General features: G+C 37.0%; 2 protein-coding genes across 4 annotated transcripts in view; one reads left to right on the top strand and one right to left on the bottom strand.

Moving 5' to 3' along the window:
- LOC127416388 (cyclic AMP-dependent transcription factor ATF-6 alpha-like) overlaps positions 1 to 1,748 on the bottom strand; it is a 60,497-nt gene extending 58,749 nt beyond the window's left edge. For both annotated transcript variants that reach the window (XR_007893099.1, XM_051655727.1), the window contains exon 1: positions 1,514 to 1,748. Coding sequence is in view for 1 of the 2 variants with exons in the window: in XM_051655727.1 (XP_051511687.1) it covers positions 1,514 to 1,601 (88 nt within the window). In the remaining variant the exon portion in view is untranslated. The remainder of the gene's footprint in view (positions 1 to 1,513) is intronic.
- A 7,408-nt stretch (positions 1,749 to 9,156) lies between these two features.
- LOC127416389 (retinoic acid receptor RXR-gamma-B-like) overlaps positions 9,157 to 19,746 on the top strand; it is a 45,507-nt gene continuing 34,917 nt past the window's right edge. For both annotated transcript variants that reach the window (XM_051655729.1, XM_051655728.1), the window contains exon 1: positions 9,157 to 9,321. In XM_051655729.1, coding sequence (XP_051511689.1) covers positions 9,291 to 9,321 — 31 coding nt within the window. In that variant the 5' untranslated portion in view covers positions 9,157 to 9,290. The remainder of the gene's footprint in view (positions 9,322 to 19,746) is intronic.

Below are 19,746 nucleotides of genomic sequence, written 5' to 3'. Positions count from 1 at the left end.
CCAGTTAAATAATCCTAATTCACACCCTTTAATACAGTAATAAACCTAGACCTGTGTATTAACTAACCAGTTAAATAATCCTAATTCACACCCTTTAATACAGTAATAAGCCTAGACCTGTGTATTAACTAACCAGTTAAACAAATAACCCTAATTCACACCCTTTAATACAGTAATACATCTAGACCTGTGTATTAACTAACCAGTTAAATAATCCTAATTCACACCCTTTAATACAGTAATACACCTAGACCTGTGTATTAACTAACCAGTTAAATAATCCTAATTCACACCCTTTAATACAGTAATACACCTAGACCTGTGTATTAACTAACCAGTTAAATAATCCTAATTCACACCCTTTAATACAGTAATACACCTAGACCTGTGTATTAACTAACCAGTTAAATAATCCTAATTCACACCATTTAATACAGTAATACATCTAGACCTGTGTATTAACTAACCAGTTAAACAAATAACCCTAATTCACACCCTTTAATACAGTAATACACCTAGACCTGTGTATTAACTAACCAGTTAAATAATCCTAATTCACACCCTTTAATACAGTAATAAACCTAGACCTGTATATTAACTAACCAGTTAAATCATCCTAATTCACACCATTTAATACAGTAATACACCTAGACCTGTGTATTAACTAACCAGTTAAACAAATAACCCTAATTCACACCCTTTAATACAGTAATACACCTAGACCTGTGTATTAACTAACCAGTTAAACAAATAACCCTAATTCACACCCTTTAATACAGTAATACATCTAGTCCTGTGTATTAACTAACCAGTTAAATAATCCTAATTCACACCCTTTAATACAGTAATAAACCTAGACCTGTGTATTAACTAACCAGTTAAATCATCCTAATTCACACCATTTAATACAGTAATACACCTAGACCTGTGTATTAACTAACCAGTTAAACAAATAACCCTAATTCACACCCTTTAATACAGTAATACATCTAGTCCTGTGTATTAACTAACCAGTTAAATCATCCTAATTCACACCCTTTAATACAGTAATAAACCTAGACCTGTGTATTAACTAACCAGTTAAATCATCCTAATTCACACCATTTAATACAGTAATACATCTAGACCTGTGTATTAACTAACCAGTTAAACAAATAACCCTAAATCAGTTTTAATGGACGTGTTTAAAAGCTACATCATTACAATGCAGTCCAACAATATTGGAATGTTCAGCAACTGAATTTTTTTTTTAATAATATATATATTTTTTTTTTGACCTTAATATTACTAACGTTCAGATATTTAAATATATGTTTTTGAATTTAAGTCTCACTGTATCGCTGTGGATGAATGGGAAACAGGTTCAGCAGTTGCTCAGATATTGAGTAAACCAGTAAAATGGGTCACAACACAACGTCTCAGTGCCGAAAAGACACATTTTAAAGTTAAAATACTTCTAATAGTACCCGCGGCTTATGCGCTGTCATGGATATTTCCAGTAAGTGTTTCTCACCCCACTCTCCATCCTGATCTATGTAAATATCTTCCTCCACTTCCTTATTCATCAGCGATGAATTCACAAACATTAAATCCGACGACATTATATCTCGAATACATCACTTAGTGTTAAACAATTAAACTGATAACGGACGCTGGTTATCTGTGACTTCTGTGTGAAGTTGTAAACGCGCGATTCTCGATTCTGATGAAACTACATAACAACGTTGTAAGTACACGTCTAGCTTTACGGCAACTTGACGGATGCCGGAATGGGTCAAACACACGTTAGTGTAAAATCCCTGTTGGTTTTCATCTGTACGCCACATGATGGCAGTACACAATACTGTTTTGATGGCCTACCAGCAGTTATGCACAAACTGGGTTGATGCAATACCATGGTGATGTTATCTTTGATATTTGTATAGTGTTCGTGCTGTACAATAAGTAACTTTTATGTTTTATTTCTTTTCATAGAAAAAATTCCCAGATCCCCAGATTTCCATAAACATTGATTACAGCTCTCAGTTTTATTGCTTTGCTTTATCCAGGCAAAACAATAATCATAATGTGCATTTTACTACTGTTGCAGATCAGAGATGGTGTACTTACAAATATAGACATAGGGCAATAACTTTGACATGGTCTTCTCTGTCCAATACTGTCTGAAAGCTGAGACTTTGACATTTGGAAATGTGTTACTAGCCAACCTTGGTCACTGGATATCCTATTTAAAGCACTGGTACCAGCTAAAATAAAAGGTGCATAATCAGATTGTTGCAGGTTCATTTAACAGATGTATTCAAAGAATAAAAATAATCATAATGCTTTATTTGAGTTGCACATCTGTAATACACAATTTCAGTAGGCACAGCAGCCCCTTTTCGGTGGGGAGTGTCAAACTGACTTAGTATAGGAAAAGTGCACAACACAAATTAACAAAATCTATCTAAAGAGCATTATGACTGTTTTGTAAAAACAATCCAACTGAGCTGTTGGGCTTACTTTATTCACGGGATTTTCACAGTCCCTGTTACGTTACTAAATGTCAGACCAGCAGGTCACATCGGCTGGTTTGAAGATCTGGAGCAGGTGCTAGCTATAATCTTGTTGGTCTTCCCAGGACATGGTCAGCTTAACCTGATGTGGTCTACAACAATCTCAGCTAGATTTGAACCTCTCCCACACTTTACCCAAGTAATGTTTTTGTGTTTTCTAAGTAACTGCTATGAGTGGGTTAATCTACACTTTCATCATAAAATCTAGCAACTCACTTGCTCTACATGTTATTGAACCAAAATTCAGATGTGGGCATATTTGTGCAAAGTTGCTTTAAATAGACCAATATAATTTACCTTTCAAGCATGCCTATTGAAGTTGGGATGATATATTATGATTGACTGAGTGTGTAAATTAAAGGTGCTATACAGATTATCTTTCTGACAGTAGCTACTCATTGGTTTAAAAGAGGTGAAATTTTTATGGCAAAAACAGCCATACTAGGCACTATAAACAAAAAATATATACTCATTTGGCTGAGGGTTTTGAGGCTTTTTCGATTTTAGCCAATCATGAACCAGTATGGACCATTCAAGTTAATTGTGTATTCAGGTTAATTGTGAATAAACCCACCAGCCCCCTCACAAAAACAGCCTGAGAATTAACAGGTTAATGTAATGCTCGGCAAGAACATCCATTTGGAATGGATTAGGGCTTTGACCACCATGTCTATAAATTGCCATAGGAATTGTTTGTTCAAAATCCCCCTTTACAGAGGAAGACTTCAGGTTTTCCTGTAACAAAAGGTACATCCACAATCCACAAAATGCATTTAGGGGGTCACAAAGCAAGTGAAACTTAATTTGAGAGTTCATTATAGGGATGGTTCACCCCAAAATAAAAATTATGTCAGTTTACTCACCCTCATATTGCTCTAAACCTGACTTTCTTTCTTCCAAGTAACACTAAAGGAGATGTTAGGGACAGACAACATCAGTCCCCATTTATTTTCATTGTATGGAAAAAAGAGCAGTGTCTTGATTTTTGGGTAAACTATCTCTGAGCATTGCAATTGCCTGAGATACCCATAGAATAAGCAACAGAATAATCCTGCTTCTTATATATCCTCTTTGAAGAAAAGCAGCAAGCAATGCCAGGAAAGTAGAGCACATTATACAATTTAGACCTCCCTGCTGGAAAACAGATGAAGTAAAATGTAAAGAATTCTCCTATCATCACAATTCCATACGATCACCCCCACACCTCAGTTTGTGTGCTCCATTTGCACTTGAATCTCTGTGGGTGTTTTCGCTCAGCAGTCATCAAGAGAACGTAGAGGTCTGGAAATAAATGGAGGTTAAAGATAGAAAAGAGCAGTAGAGAGTAAGCAAACAGACATTTCACAAACATAGTCCTCTGCCCACATCATCTTTTGTTTACGTGATGGATGTCCTGTGAGACTGATGATGTTGAACAGTTGCTGGGCATTGTCTCTTCCAAGCGACCATAGAGGATGGATCACTTATCATCTTAGCTTGGGAAGAGGGAATTAGGGGTTGTAGAAGGAAGATTTGTGGAAAAAGATGGATTTTGTGTGACATACTGTGACCCCAAAAAGTATTTGGACACTTAAGCCACACTTGAAAATGAATGAATGTCATTATTACACAAGATCACAAAATATCAAACCACTTTAAAGAAATACAGCACAAAAACACATTTGAAGCTAAACATTCCATAAAACAAGAAATTCTATTAAAGATTAGTAATATTCAATTTGATGGAATTTTGTTTAAATTCAATGTGTAAAATGTGTAAATCTAAAAAAAAAAAAAAAAAAAAAAGAGTGTGTTTCAAGTTATAAAACAAAAGTTATAGGCCTAATGGCCTATTGTTCAAAATCAAGACAAAGTTATTTGGACACTTTCTGGTTTTTAAACCTAAGTGGAACATGTCCATGGTTAATGTAATGGAACTACAGTGGTTACTCTGCAAGGACTTCACACATAAAAACAAAATATGATCTTGACACCAGTTGGTTAGAAGTAACAGCTAAATTGGCTCCAAAAAGTAAGTTAGTTCTAAGGAAATTTCTAGCATTGTTTGTGTGCTGATGGCACTTGGTTTAATATTTTGTTGTAATGCAATGAAATTCACACCATTTTAAGAGTAACTTAAGTGTCCAGATACTTTTTCGGCCCACTACAGGCCTAATGAGTGAAAAAGAGGGATAGAGTGCCAAGATCCATAACATGATGAGTTACAGAGCTGGTGATGAGCATGTTATAGAGTATGTATATAATATTGTGGTTATTTTAAACCTAATTTAATTTCATTGTATTGTTTTTTTTACACTTGTATTGGCTTTTATTGCATTTATGTATTTACTTTATTGTATATTTCTATTCTTTAAATGCTTTGGCGATACTGTAAAATGTTAACAATCATGCCAGTAAAGCTTTCTTGAATTGACTTTATATATTCACACATTGGCACATAGTTTTGGTCTTCATCCTTTGGTTTGTGTCTGTGTGCTTTTAATTTTCACTTGACTAGGTAGTCGCTATTTAACCTATAATGCAGGGTTAGCAGGTGACTTAGGTCTGGTGTGCTGGGGGTGTGGGAAACATTGTTTGTCTGGATAGGTTTGTGAATACAAAGGGATTACGGCATACGGTTTGGCTCACTGACAAGCTCTGACTGTGTGTGTTTGTTTGTTTGTTTGTTTGTTTGTTAGTGTGTTATAGAGAGTGTGTGTGGCTGATTATCTTTGAGATAAGTGGGCAAGGGAAACATGATGGAGGTTAATAGGGGGTGAAAAATGAAAAACAACCAGTTAAATGTAAAATGTCAAACTGACTGATCAAAGTTTACATAGCAGAAAATATCTTGACAGTGTCATTTTAATGATATGTTTTCATGTATGCCTATAATCAGTTTGTTGCAGTAAAACTGATTATACTTACCTTTAGAAATTATAATTATGCTACATGGAACTAACTTTAACTCGATGTTCTCCCGTTTTTACATCAAAAACAGCTTTAAAAGAAAAGAACAATAAAAAAACCCTTAGCAGAAAGAAGAGGATAACAAATTGCAGGCATTACACCATGTGCCACCATTAAGCCCACACAAAGAGAGCAGTAACAAATGACCATTTTAATTCTTCAGTTTGACTTTAATGAATTAACATGATCTAATAGACCTAAGAAAGGAGGGTATACATAAAAGCCTTGACTGGTGTGAGAAGGGTTGGAGGAAAAAAACTATTTATCTTGTTTACTTGTGCTCTTTAATAGGTCATTCCTATAATAAGGGGGCCGAGTAAATGGGGGGTTGTGTTATGGGGTGGGCTTATTCTAAAACCTAGAATGATATGTGTTGTGAAGTTGCTGGTCATCCAGAGCACTCACCCCACACTAGTTCAAGACTGTGAATGCTGGTGAGTTCAGAATAACCTTCTGAGGTAGTGAGAGCTCACCTTTGTATGACCCCACACTCTGAAGAACAGTCTGGGGGTAATCTCAAGGAGTCTCTGAGCCCCCACATTGAATTTGAATGAATGTAACTAGGCGGACAGATGGATCTTACTTGACTGTATACGATTTTTACATAGGGCTCAGCTCTGGTTTACAATAATAATTAATAATTGTATTTATTTATCACATGTTATACATTTGCACATATACAGTGAAATTCTTTTTTTTTTTTTCACATATCCCAGCTAAGCTGGGGTCAGAGTGCAGGGTCAGCCATGATACAGCGCCCCTGGAGCAGATAGGGTCAAGGGCCTTGCTCAAGGGCCCAACAGTGGCATCTTGGCAGTGCTGGGGCTTGAACCCCCAACCTTCTGATCAGTAACCCAGAGCCTTAACTGCTGAGCCACCACAAGCATAATTGTATAAAATTAAAGCAATGCAACAAACTAAATACAATATTATGCCAAATATGCTTAAATTGCATACATTTTACCCTTTGTACACTGTAAAAAGGGAAAATGTGTTGTTGTTGTTGTTACCTTAAAGAGCTATTTCCACCTGAACTGATCCTTAGAAATTACTTTTGTAGGTGTATTCTAACGAAGTCAGGTTGATTTAGTCATATTAAATCATATTTTTGACTTAAACAAAGCTAGTTAATTTACCACGTATAATGTATATTACGCGTAATGTATATTTTTAGATTACCTGAAAATTTTTAGCAGTGTGCAGCACTGTTTCTCTTGATGGTTGTTTGCATAGATATCTATATGTAGATACCTTATTAGCAGCTATTCCTATGGGCTTCAATATGTCGGCACGTCCGCCATACTGGAAAGGTCAAGAGCCGTCCATCAACACATGAAAGTAAATTGACAGATACGGTCTGTAACAGTCTGGAGTCTTTTCCAGCCAACTTCCAGATTATCTGATTTTTCATAAACATTGAGCAATATTCTCGATGTTATAAAAATTCCTGACTTCACTTCACTAAAACAAGGTTTTTTTTTTCATAGCAAACTGCAAATAAAGTCCTCTACCAATGAATATATCATGGCAAACATACTGAAAATTATCACCCAATCTGTCAATTACATGATGAACTGTTTCCACACAAAAGCAGTTTATGCAGCGGTCTGAGGCTTCTTCTTCATTCACTTGCATTCAAATAGCTCTGCTTGCTGACTGTTCCAAGATGGCATCGCGGTTGACGTATCCGGACCAGCTGAATGAGGCATATACGTATGTATATCTATGGTTGCATGGTTCAGTAGGCATTGCTGTGCAGAGCTACAGAACATCTTATAATTTGCATGCTTACAGGCCAAATTATAGAAAGCATTCAGATATGTGTAGTCTGGTTGTCTTTTTTAAATAGTGATTAATCTTTTACTAATTGGTTATAGCTTGAATAGGTTTTCCCATGTAACTCATAAAATATTTTCTGCATAGTAGCTAAATTCAATTAAAGGAATATTCCAGGGTCAATATAAATTAAGCTCAATCGACAGTATTTGTGGCATAATATTGATTACCACAAAATTTTACTTTATCTCTGGGTTAAAGTGATGCTCTTGGGAAGCAAATGGGGCCAATTTTTGAATGTGAAAATACTCACTGTTTCAAAAGTATAGCCACAATATGTAAACAATATGTGTGTTAGCATGATTTTAGTGTGATAAGATCACTTACTAACCTTATACATATCCAATATTACAACTTCTTTGCCATGACGATGTAATGCAGTTAACCCTAAAACCCTAAAATGACTGTAAAATTGGCGATTTAACAACTTTACAGCTCAAATAATACACAAGTTTAAACAGCAGAATTAATGTAAGTGTTTTTTATTATAAATAAAATTATAAGCTTCACATTTCTGCCTTTAAACCCTCCAAAGATTGACCCCATTCACTTACATTGTAAGTGCCTCACTGTGACACAGATTTTTGCTCTTTTTTGTTAAAGAAAAGGAGGGACGAGTCAAAATTATTTTTTCAACATTATGACACATATGATGTTGCTTAAGCATGGCATGTATTGAAGCAGTAATATTTCTTAAAGTTAAGCTCAGACGACAGTATTTGTTGCATAATGTTAAGTATGAAATACAGTTACAGTAAGACACTTAGAATAGAAGTGTGGTTTTATAATTATAGCACAAGATGTAAACATTATTCACGTTAACATAATTTTAGTGTAATAAAATCAATGATGTATTGCCGTTGCAGCATTTTCCAGATTACAGGATATATTGCTGTTACATCATCATTCCAACAAAGTTGTAATATTGGATATAACTTTACACATATAAGATTAGTAAGCAATTTTAACACACTAACATATATATATACTTTTAAAAATATACTTTTGAGGGGCCTGGGTAGCTCAGCGAATAAAGACGCTGACTGCCACCCCTGGAGTTGTGAGTTCGAATCCAGGGCATGCTAAGTGAACCCAGCCAGGTCTCCTAAGCAACCAAATTGGCCCAGTTGCTAGGGAGGGTAGAGTCACATGGGGTAACCTCCTCGTGGTCGCTATAATGTGGTTCTCGCTCTCGGTGGGGCACATGGTGAGTTGTGCGTGGATGCAGCAGAGAATAGCGTGAAGCCTCCACACGCGCTATGTCTCCGTGGTAACACGCTCAACAAGCCACGTGATAAGATGTGTGGATTGATGGTCACAGACATGGAGGCAACTGAGATTCGTCCTCCGCCACCCAGATTGAGGCGAGTCACTACGCCACCACGAGGACTTAGAGTGCATTGGGAACTGGGCATTCCAAATTGGGGAGAAAAGGGGAGGAAAAAAAAATATATATACTGTATATATATATATATATATAAATATATATATGTATATACTTTTGAAACAGTGTGTATTTTAACGTTTGTGGACTTTATTTCCATTTTAAGGGCCATAACCATAATTTCTGTCTTTTTTATTATTATTATTATTATTATTATTTTTAAAGAGGGACTAGTCGAAATTTTTATAGTAATAAAGTAATTAAAGCAATTCAAGTAATTAAGCTTGAATTGTATTAAACCCGGAACATTTATTTAAATGTTATTCTGTAGCATGCAGTATCATTTGAATCGTAAAAACTGTTCCAATGTATCCATGTGCTGAAGTCATCTGCCTAAATCTTATCAGATTGTTGTCGTTGGCAACACCCCTCCTCCCGCCTCCCCCTGTGTGGGGCCCCGAGCCAGCCAGCAAAGCTGAGGATTTCACTTCACTCGGGCTGGGTAAAGAAAGCAAAGGAGGTGCTGCGCGCCTCCAGGACAAGACCCGACAGCAAACTGAATCGGAATGGATAATAACGACACATACTTACATCTCAGTAAGTCTCCCTGTCTCTTCATTCACTGTTAGGATCTCCTGTGTGTGTTTCGAAGATTCGTGTGTTGTTTGTCACAAGCGGCTGCGTATGTCGTGAAAACAACTTCGCTGATGAACTTCAGACAGATTGTGGACGCTGATCCGCTTTTTGTCCTATCAGTCCGTGTGCATTGACATAGTCAGGTGATCTCGAGTGCCAGTTTAATTGAGTTAATGTAATCTATAGCTCTGAAAGCACGCGTGTTGTCAAACTCTTGTGTCGGAATCACTGAGAACAGTATGTACTTATGAGGAATGAAATTATTTGGCCGAACCTTGGAGTTAAACACGCGACAAAGACATGTTTTTTTCTTTTTCTTCTTCTTCTTCTTTTTAATTTTTTTTTTTTTTTTTTTTTAACAAAAGACAACTGAATTTCTTGCTGCACGCTCTCCTTAATTAGCTCTAAAGCGTGAATTGTAAGTCACGAGACTCTAATTAAAATAAAAAGTGTGTGCCAAAGAATGTGTAAAAGTAATAGAGCGCAGCGATGCGCAGACTTGCAACTGACAAACTAGAGAAAAGGTCCTCTGCTCTGAGTCACCAATTTGTCAAGCTTAATTCAAATGTACATGTAACTTAATTTGACCCTTTGATGGTTAATCTTGTTGTTGAGATATGAATAAGTTAATGACAAATGCATAATTATTTATTCAGATGTTGTTATATGCAGTAATAATAGCTGATATTACAATGGAGTACAAAAGGGTAACAGATGATACTGCATAAGTCTTTGACCTACTTACAATACGTGTGCTTTAGAAGTAATATCACATGCATTTTCAGTGTTTTCAATTAACAATATGTATCTTATAGCCTACGATATAGTTTTACTCCTGATTACACTTATGGTACAACTTAGGTAGTACAACTTAAGTTATACAGTAACAACAGATGGGAAACAGAGCAAAGTTGTACGGTTGTACTGCTAAATAGAGTAAAAAAGATAGTATCAGTGGCGGATTTAGGCATGGGCGACATGGGCAGTTGCCCAGGGTGGCATCTTGTGGGGGGGCGTGTTGGGGGCGTGTTAAAGTGGGTGTCGCCCAGGGCCCCATACAAGCTAGAACCGCTACTGGATAGTATAGAACTTTCTGAAGCACTTTATAATAAGGTTACATTTGTTAATATCAGTAAATGCATTAGGTATCATGAACTACAATGAAAATATATTTTTACAGTATTCATTTATGTTAGATTGTAAAAATACAGTTGTTCATTGTTAGGTCATGTTAGTTCATAGCGCATCAACAAATGTTAACAAATACTTTTGATGTGATGAAAATAAGAATGGGCAGTAATAATAAATGAACATAGAATTCTACTGTACACTTAAGACAATCACGGCTGTGATTACCTGCGGTTTGGTATTCAGTAAAACAGCACTCTTGCTTGTTGTTTTAATACAGTGCAGTGATTTGATCTAACTAATTACTGTATATATTACAATGTTACTGACAGACTTCAATTTTCTTTATAGCTGCTCTCAGGGCATTGTAAGTGCTTGAATATATTCTGAACAGGTTTCTTAGATCTTGAGTGTATGATTCGATTTGGTATCTTTCCGCCATCACGCTCAGCTCTCTCTTGGTGCTAGGCTGTCAAAGTGGTGCCTATACCTATATCTCTTCTTTTAACAATGTGAAACGACTCAGCAAGTCCAAAAAGACACAAGACAAGATAACCGTTGGTCGTTGAAAGGTGTAAGGACACAATCTGCGCAGGCTTTCGCCTGTTACAATTGTCAGGTAGAATTGGCTCTGTGGCCATTGGAATTGTCAGCTGTACACATGATTTCAAACTGCTCAGAGCTGTTTCTGTACATTTCCTACATGTGCTTTAGGCTTTCATTGTGTTACCCACTGAGCAGCCTTGCCCTCACTGTGGCTGTAATGACTGAGAGAGTCAGAGGAGCCCAGTCAGGCATTAAGAGAAAAAGAGGATATGAAATCAGTGAGTAAAGAGGGTATTGGAACAAAGTGCAACAGACAGGTTTTGGAAGTACAAATCCCATTTATTTTCTCCATAAATAACAAGATTGATTAACTATAGCTTTTCAACACAGACCTACCTTGAGACCTACCAACACTGTTACATTTTTCTGGAAAAGCCAAATACAGATGTGATTACAACCTAATTAAAAAAAAAACATTGTGTTTAATACTTGAATTCCTGGTGAAGAACCACACTACCTATGAATCCTGAAGAGAGATCCACCAACTGGAGAAGTCACTGTTACTGTGTGAAATGTAAATCATGATGAAAGAGCTCAGCAGAGCTGAGAGTATATTTTCATGAAGGCTATAAGTCATTTTCTGCCATGCCTCAGATTCCCACACCCACACATATCCTCTATCATCTGTCATTCTATCTTTCTGCATTCCTTTTCTCCTTTTATGTACAAAGATGACAACTTTTTATCAAAAGCTATTTATTTATTCTATTAGAATTGCATAATTATTGGGATTAGTCCCTTTTAAAGGAATATTCCAGGTTCAGTACAAGTTGAGCTCAATCGACAGCATTTGTGGCATAACGTTTATTACCACAAAAATGTATTCGGACTCATCCATCCTTTTCTCAACATTTAAAGGCATAAATGTGAAGCTTATAACTTTATAAAATGACTTATATTAAGTATTCTGTTCAAAATTGTGTAGTATTTGAGCTGTTAAGTTGTTAAAATCGTTTTAACAGCAGTTTTAGGGTTTAAAGCATTACGTCGTCATGGCAACAAAGTTGTAAAATTGGATATAACTTTACACAGAAAAGGTTAGTAAGTGATTTTATCACACTAAAATCATGTTAACACACATATTGCTTATTTCTTGTGACTATACTTTTGAAACAGTGAGTATTTTAATCGGATTGACCCCATTCACTTTCGTTTTAAGTTCCACACTGTAACCTTGCTTTTTGCTTTTTTTTAAAGAAAAGGAGGGACGAGTCGAAATACATTTTTGTGGTGATCAACATTATGCCACAAATGCTGTTGATTGAGCTTAACATGTAATGAAACCTGAGTATTCCTTTAAGGTCCCGGCATACTCCATACGAAATCAAAGAACGAACTGGTCTGACGTCATTTAGAAAAAAATCTGGCTACAGTAGCGGATTTAGCATGGGCGACATGTGCAGTTGCATCTTGCGGGGGGGCAGCATGAGGCACCCACCCCACACTTAATTTGTTGAATATTTACATGCAGAGCATTGTAACAGAGCCAAGACTCTGTCACCATCACTGTTTTATAGACTAGTTCACGATTATTAATGTTATATAATAAGCTGTAATATTATTGTTATTATTGTTATTTTACATATTTTAATAATAGTAAAGTCATTAAACTGGGATGAATAGTTTACATAGTTGACACATTTGTGTTTTCTAATAACACAAATGAGAAAAATGTGAATTATGTTGTCATCAAAAAATTTTACTCAAATATTACATTTTAGTCTCTTCAAAGTAGCCATCCTCTGCCTTGGTAACATATTTGCACACTGAGCAATCTCTCAGTCAACTTCATCTGGTATCCACTTTAATGGGGCTCAGTACATATCCCTATACAAGGTGACTCTATATTTCCGCGGGCAGCTCCAGTTGTGTCAATCTTCTGCGTGAACTCTGTTTTCATTCAAACTGATCTATGTGGGCCATGTCTTTTATAAGATGACATATTAAATAGGCTTTTTTAGATTCACCCTGAAGGCATTCTGGCATAGAGTCAGCTCTCTTTACTTATCTTATCTACTGTCTATCTCTCAATGAAACTGTAATGGCACCAGCATTGATATATTGTAGGTTTAAGTAGAAGGTCGTCTTACAACTTCTGCATCATTACAGTGCTTGCTTGCAAGACATCTCGCAAACATTTTTACTCTTTTTTTTCTCTTTTACTCTTCTGCAATTTTTTTTCAGCCCAAACCACTCAGACTTCATATGTGATATGTATTTTTGTTTTTTATAAGCTTTCTACAATTTTCAGAAATTGAAGATTTCTAAATTTCCCCAGTAACTTGACACTTTTTTGGATTCATGTTAGGGCTGTAAACTTCATGTGAAATTCAGTGCGATAAAAAATAACGCTTAAATAAATGAATGAATCATGCCCCTGGATTGTAATAAAGAATTTTCCTACCACCGGAGCAATTCAAGCTTGAAGTATACCTATTGTACCACCTTCATGTTTTTACAAGTCTCAGTCACGAGGGACAGTAAGCGCAACTACAGCTGTGCAGGCATCAAACCACACTACTGACAACAGACAGCACAAGATGAAGACACGTTTTTTAGCATTTAACTACATACCAAACTTGAACCAAACTACGTTTAACTTGACAGAGTGTCCTAAAAATGCTGTTTATGAAACAAAAAGTGAGAAGCTTCTAAAGCATCCATCTGATATATTTGTTCATAAACATGTCCTTAGAAAAGCCCTTAAAATAAGTGTACCTCAGACTAATTGACGAATTTAGTTGCAAAATGGATCGCTAAAGCCAATGACAGCCTTATGTTAAATTATATGAAAGTAAACAAAATATTGTTTAATCAATGCTTTTCTCATCTGCCACAATATTGTAATGTATTTTAATTATCTGAATAATTAAATGTATTATATAAAGGCCATATTATATTTATAATTATTTAAATACAATTATTTATAATATTTTAATCATTATATAATACATTTTTATTTGTGGGCATTTCTCTGCAAATGTTTATTATGTGATTAATTGCGGTTAATTTATTTGGCATATCATGTAATTAATTTGATTAAAAAAATAATCATATAATGAGCCCTAATTATTATATAATGTCACAGCTTAATTATTTCCAGTCACAAGTAACTACATTCACCAGTAACCAAGTAACCGAATTGTCAGTATTGAATATAGTTAATATTGACCAAATGTGAACAGTTTAAGAATAGGTTTATTGAAAAACCCTCATTGATCAACGACTATTCTGAATATTGCAGACAGAGACACATCCTCCTCAATGTCGGTTACAGCCCTGCACAAAACTCTTCTTGGTAGTTTGACTTTTAACTTCAATTTGTGGTAGTACTGTATAATTGAAGTATGCACTGTGCAGCCTGGCACAAAAATAGTCAGTGACTAGAGTTGGAAGTGCATTAGATAATAAACACACAAGCAGGTGTATCTGAGGAGCTTGCCAGACTTGGCTGCGGGCTGTGCTTTTGTAATGTGTGTTGTGTGTGTGTGTGTGTGTGTGTGTGTGTGAGAGAGAGAGAGAGAGAGAGAGAGAGAAAGAGAGTGAGAGCTGTTGTTACCACTTCACTGCTTTAATACTGTAGAAGCATTCATGTGCCCCAGTTACTGTGATTTTTATGGAGAATTGTTCAATAATTTAGTTCTGGCTCAAAGGTTAAACTTTTACCCTTAGTTTCCAAGATCAATGTCCTCCAATGTACACTGATTTATTTTAAGCTGCACTTGCAATCTAAATATAAAAGTTTATTTTTGACAATCAGATATTCACTCTAAATATATATTTAATTCTGAATCGTAAACAAACAGGTATAGCCTCTATTTGAGCCTCACACAGACACTGTTCATACTTGGTCATGCAACAGGTGGCCCGTCTGGACTGATAGATTTAATGACACCCTGAGACTCTGTCATGTCAGACCACAGTTTGTGCCGAAGGGGGCTTGTCAAGGGTGGGAGGGATGCTGATCTGTGGCAGTAGACGGTTCATGCTGGATTGAATCGCCAATAATCTGAGTAATCCCATAAATGAGCAGACTCCTTCCTGCAGATCCTCTCCCAATGGCCATCCTGCTTTGCTCGTGTCCCATCTGTTTCATCAACAGAGTGAGTCTGTTTGGACGGGCACTTTACCATGTTCGTTGAGGTTTGGCAGTCATGTGGAATCTGATGACGTTGCCTCCTCATGGTCAGAACCACGGCAGAGAGAGCGGCCACTACAGCCACCGTGAGTATTTGCTTATAAGACCAGTGATCAGACCTGCTCCCAAAACTCTAAAAACTTCTACCCTTCAATGTCTTGGCCTGGCAGGTGCATCCTCAGGATGTAAAGGGAAGATGAGAGAATTGTGCCAACTATGTATGATCAGAATCTTTCATATAGGAAAGCAGGTGCATTCAGCATTGACAACAGGAAAAACTTTTTGGGCTGATTTTACATCTTGGTTACTAATTGCAAGATTTCATTAGATCGGGCTTGGATACTGTATGTACTATTTTAGGGGTATGTTCGTAAGTTGTTATAAGTAAAGAATCTGTTAGGTATTATTTCTAAGAGAGGGCACCTTCCCATAGAACACAACTTGTAGCATGCATTGTTTTGTTTTTGCAGGAAGTGAGCAGTATGCACTGTAAAAAGGGCAGTTGACATCTGCATTTTTTTTGTTTGTTTTTTTGCACTTAATAAACACTATGCCTCTAAAATCAATCTATCTATCTATCTGTCTGTCTGTTACTCTTTCTGTCTTTTTTATCTATCAATCTATCTCTAGCTATCTGTCTATCTGTCTTTCTGTGTGACTGTCTGTCTATCTATCTATTACTCTTTCTGTCCTACCTGTCTGTCTGTCTATTACTCTTTCTGTATTTTCTGTCTATCTATCTGTCTGTCTATATATATATATATATATATATATATATATATATATATATATATATATATATATATATATATATATATATATATATACAGTATATATAGTTAGGTTGATTCAGTAACAAAGTACTTGCATCCAGTTAATTTAGATGTTCTAGGTTAACTGACAATTAACTGCACTACTACTACTTTTTTCTTGTACTACTTATAACTTACACTGCTCTGTATACAGGTACAGTGGCCAAAAAAGGACACTTAAGACATTTACAAATGAATTAATTTGTGGTATTAGATAGTAAAATAAGAAACCAAGTGACAAAAGCAAATAAATTATGCTAGACCTTTTAATTTCTCTTTACCATTTAGCAATTACTTTTAACCAAAACTCTCCCAAGGTCTTTTTAGTGGATGTATGAAGTCCATTTCACTCAAATTCACACATTTGTCCTAGCAGAGTAACCACAGGTGTAGTTAATCATATTAGTTATGGACATGTTCTACTAAGTTTGTGTTCTTATGAAGACCAGTCGTGCTAGCCTAGATCGAATTCAGAGGGACAGGAGGACATTGAACGCATCTATTGCAAGCTTTGAGATGTGCTGCAATTTTCCTGTTGCGCAATTAACGAGATGGGTGTAGCTGCAGACAGAGTTCCAAAAAGGGGCAAGAGCTCCAAATTGCCAGCAAAGATATAGGGAGCCAATAACCTAACCCTTTCCCTAACTCTAGCAGTCTGTGGAGGTGTCACCTCCTTTTAGAGTTGGTGCAACCCCCTTTTGGAATAACCCCGCCCCCTTCTGGAGAAACCACACCCTATTTTGGAGATTCCACCCCCATTTGGAGATCTCAGCCTGCAGCTATACCTACTTGCAATTAACCGTCACAGCACTTTTGAATCCTGTAATAAATCTACTGGCATTATCACACCAGTGACAGCATTTTGTCATTAACAATTTTTATTGATTCCACACTCAAATCAACACAAACAGCACATGAAAACACGGAATCAGCTTTCAACAAAATTTACCCCTACACTCCCCCCCACCCAATACACATCCCAGTGGTCAGACACAAATAATAACAGACACACATACAAGCAGACAGTCCAAAGAAAATACTCAGACTTAAAAAAAAATCCCACAAAAGATTGCCCAAAAAAAAGAATAAGAAAAAGAAAAAGGGTTCCACACATCAATTAATTATATACACACCATTTAAACTGTCCCTCACCACTGTTCCTCCCTGGCAACCCTCCAAGAAGGCCAAATAAGTGCCCCACTTCTTCTCAAAGGCACCCAAGCTGCCCAGCCGTCTATGCGACATCTTTTCAAAGGCCGCCACTGTGCCCAATTCGGTGCACCACTCATGAAATGAGGGTGCACCAGCTGACTTCCATCCCCCAAGGATCACTTTCCTGCCGATCATCACACTGGTAAGGACCCAGTTTTTAATATGTGTATTCCCTATGTTAACCCCCACCCCATCACCCAAATTACAAAGTCTGGGGCAGAATGAAATCTGAGCGCCTAGGATCTCACAGACATGACTCTAAACCCTCGACCTAAACTCTTGAATTTTGGTCGAGGTCCTAAAAACGTGGGCTATGTCCCCATCCTCTGATTGGCCTCGCCAACAGGTGGGTGTATCTTTAAGACCAAGCCTGTCCAGCAAAAAGGGGACTTGTTAATACACAATTTAGGGTTTAACCAAATACTTGTGGCAACGTTCAGGTAAATGTCCGAATTGAACACGCGGGAAACTTTTGTCCACACTAACTGCATGTGTGAGATAACGGGATGTGTCTTTACTTCTCTGGGCAGCTTGGTAGAAAGACATTGCAATGGCAAGATTGGGGCAAGGACCTCCTGTTCAATAAAGAGCCAGGGAGGAGCTCTTTCAGGAGGAAGCGACCAATGCGCCAAATGTCTGAGACCAAAAGCATAATAGTAAAACAATATTTTGGGGAAACCTAACCCACCTTTGTCAATTGGCCTGTGTAACTTGTTAGAATGCATTCGAGGGTGCATACCATTCCAGATAAAAGATTTAGCAATACTATCAATTTGTTTAAAATAAAAGAGGGGAACTTCAATGGGGAGAGACTGTAATAGGTAGTTAAATTTTGGAATACAATTCATTTTTATAACATTAACCTTATCAATCATAGATAAATGTAATGAAGCCCACCTTTCCACATCACTCAAATTTTTTTTTATTAAAGGGTCAAAATTAACTCTGACTAAATCACATACATTTGCTGGGAATAAAATACCCAAATACTTAATGCCCTGTTTGGGCCACTGAAAGGCGCCTGGCTGAAAAGCCGTTACCAGGCAGAATGCTGTCAGAGCCAGAGCTTCGGATTTAGACCAATTAACTCTGTATCCCGAAAAGTTAGAGAAGCAATTGATCATTCTGTGGAGGCAAGGCATAGATCTAGTGGGGTCGGAGACGAATAATAAAATATCATCTGCATAAAGCAAAAGCTTATGCGCCACACCTCCCGCCATCACCCCTGGAAAATCATCCTCCTTTCTTATCGCGGCTGCTAATGGTTCCAGAGGTTTTTCGGCATCAAGTGAGATGGCAGCGACCGGAGACTGATCATTCGCAACTGACCACATGATATTGATGAAATGCCTGATGACGTCAGAAGAGCTGCGGCCCCGAATAAACCCCACCTGATCTATATGTATAAGAGATGTCATTGAGATGTCGCTTGGATCTTTGTCCTTTTTAAGAATCAGACTGATCCAGGCTTGTGTCATGGTTGGCGGGAGCTTTCCATTCTTTAATGATTCCGTATAAACTTCTAGTAAAAGTGGAGCCAATTCTGTAGCATAAGATCTAAAAAATTCAGCGGCAAAACCATCTGGCCCCGGAGCCTTGCCTGTAGGTAAGGCCTTAATTACCTGGTCAAACTCCTCCAAGGTTATCTCAGAATCAAGAGAGTTTTTTGCTCAGTCGTCAATTTAGGGAGTTCTAATGGTTCCACGAAATTTCTAATATCTTCATCAGTAGACGAAGACATGGAACTATAGAGACCAAGATAGAACTTTTTAAAAGCATTATTAATATCAATGGCTGAGGTAAAAATTTCACCACCAGCAGATTTAATGAGGGAATGGTAGAAAAAGACTCTCTCTGCTTTATATATCTAGCCAAAAGCTTCCCTGCTATGTCACCCGACTCAAAGTATGACTGTCTTGCCCTGAATAACCAAAACTCCACCTTCCGCAACAAAATAGTATTACATCTGTATTTCAAATGAGTCAATTCTTTGAGGCCATCAGACGACATTCGGCGCTTCAGCTCTGCCTCGGCACTTTTAATATTCTCTTCCAACTCCACGAGTTCACGTGCTTTGGATTTTTTGGTGAATGAGGCATACTGTATGATCCGGCCCCTAAGAACAGCCTTAAGTGCCTCCCAAGCCATGCCCAGAGGATACTGAGAACCAGTTGGTCTCCATATAAACATTGATTTCAGTCTTTAGCATTTTTTGGAAATCAGGATTTTGCAAAAGGGATACATTAAAGTGCCAACTATATGATTTCTTTTTCTCCGTATGTGGCAACACCTCTAAATTCACCAGGGTGTGATCTGAGACTAAGATGTTTCCAATTGAGCAATCAACAACAGTTGAAATGAGGGACTTAGATATTAAAAAAAATCTATTCTAGAATAAATCTTATGGACTGATGAAAAAAATGTATAGTCTCTACCAGATGGGTTCCAAAGTCGCCAAATATCTGCAAGACCAAGATTTTTACACATCCT

Source organism: Myxocyprinus asiaticus, chromosome 25 (genome assembly GCF_019703515.2).
Source record: "Myxocyprinus asiaticus isolate MX2 ecotype Aquarium Trade chromosome 25, UBuf_Myxa_2, whole genome shotgun sequence".
NCBI classification, from domain to species: domain Eukaryota; kingdom Metazoa; phylum Chordata; class Actinopteri; order Cypriniformes; family Catostomidae; genus Myxocyprinus; species Myxocyprinus asiaticus.
The sequence above is the reverse complement of the archived record's forward strand: the minus strand, read 5'-3'. Positions and strand labels throughout refer to the sequence as shown.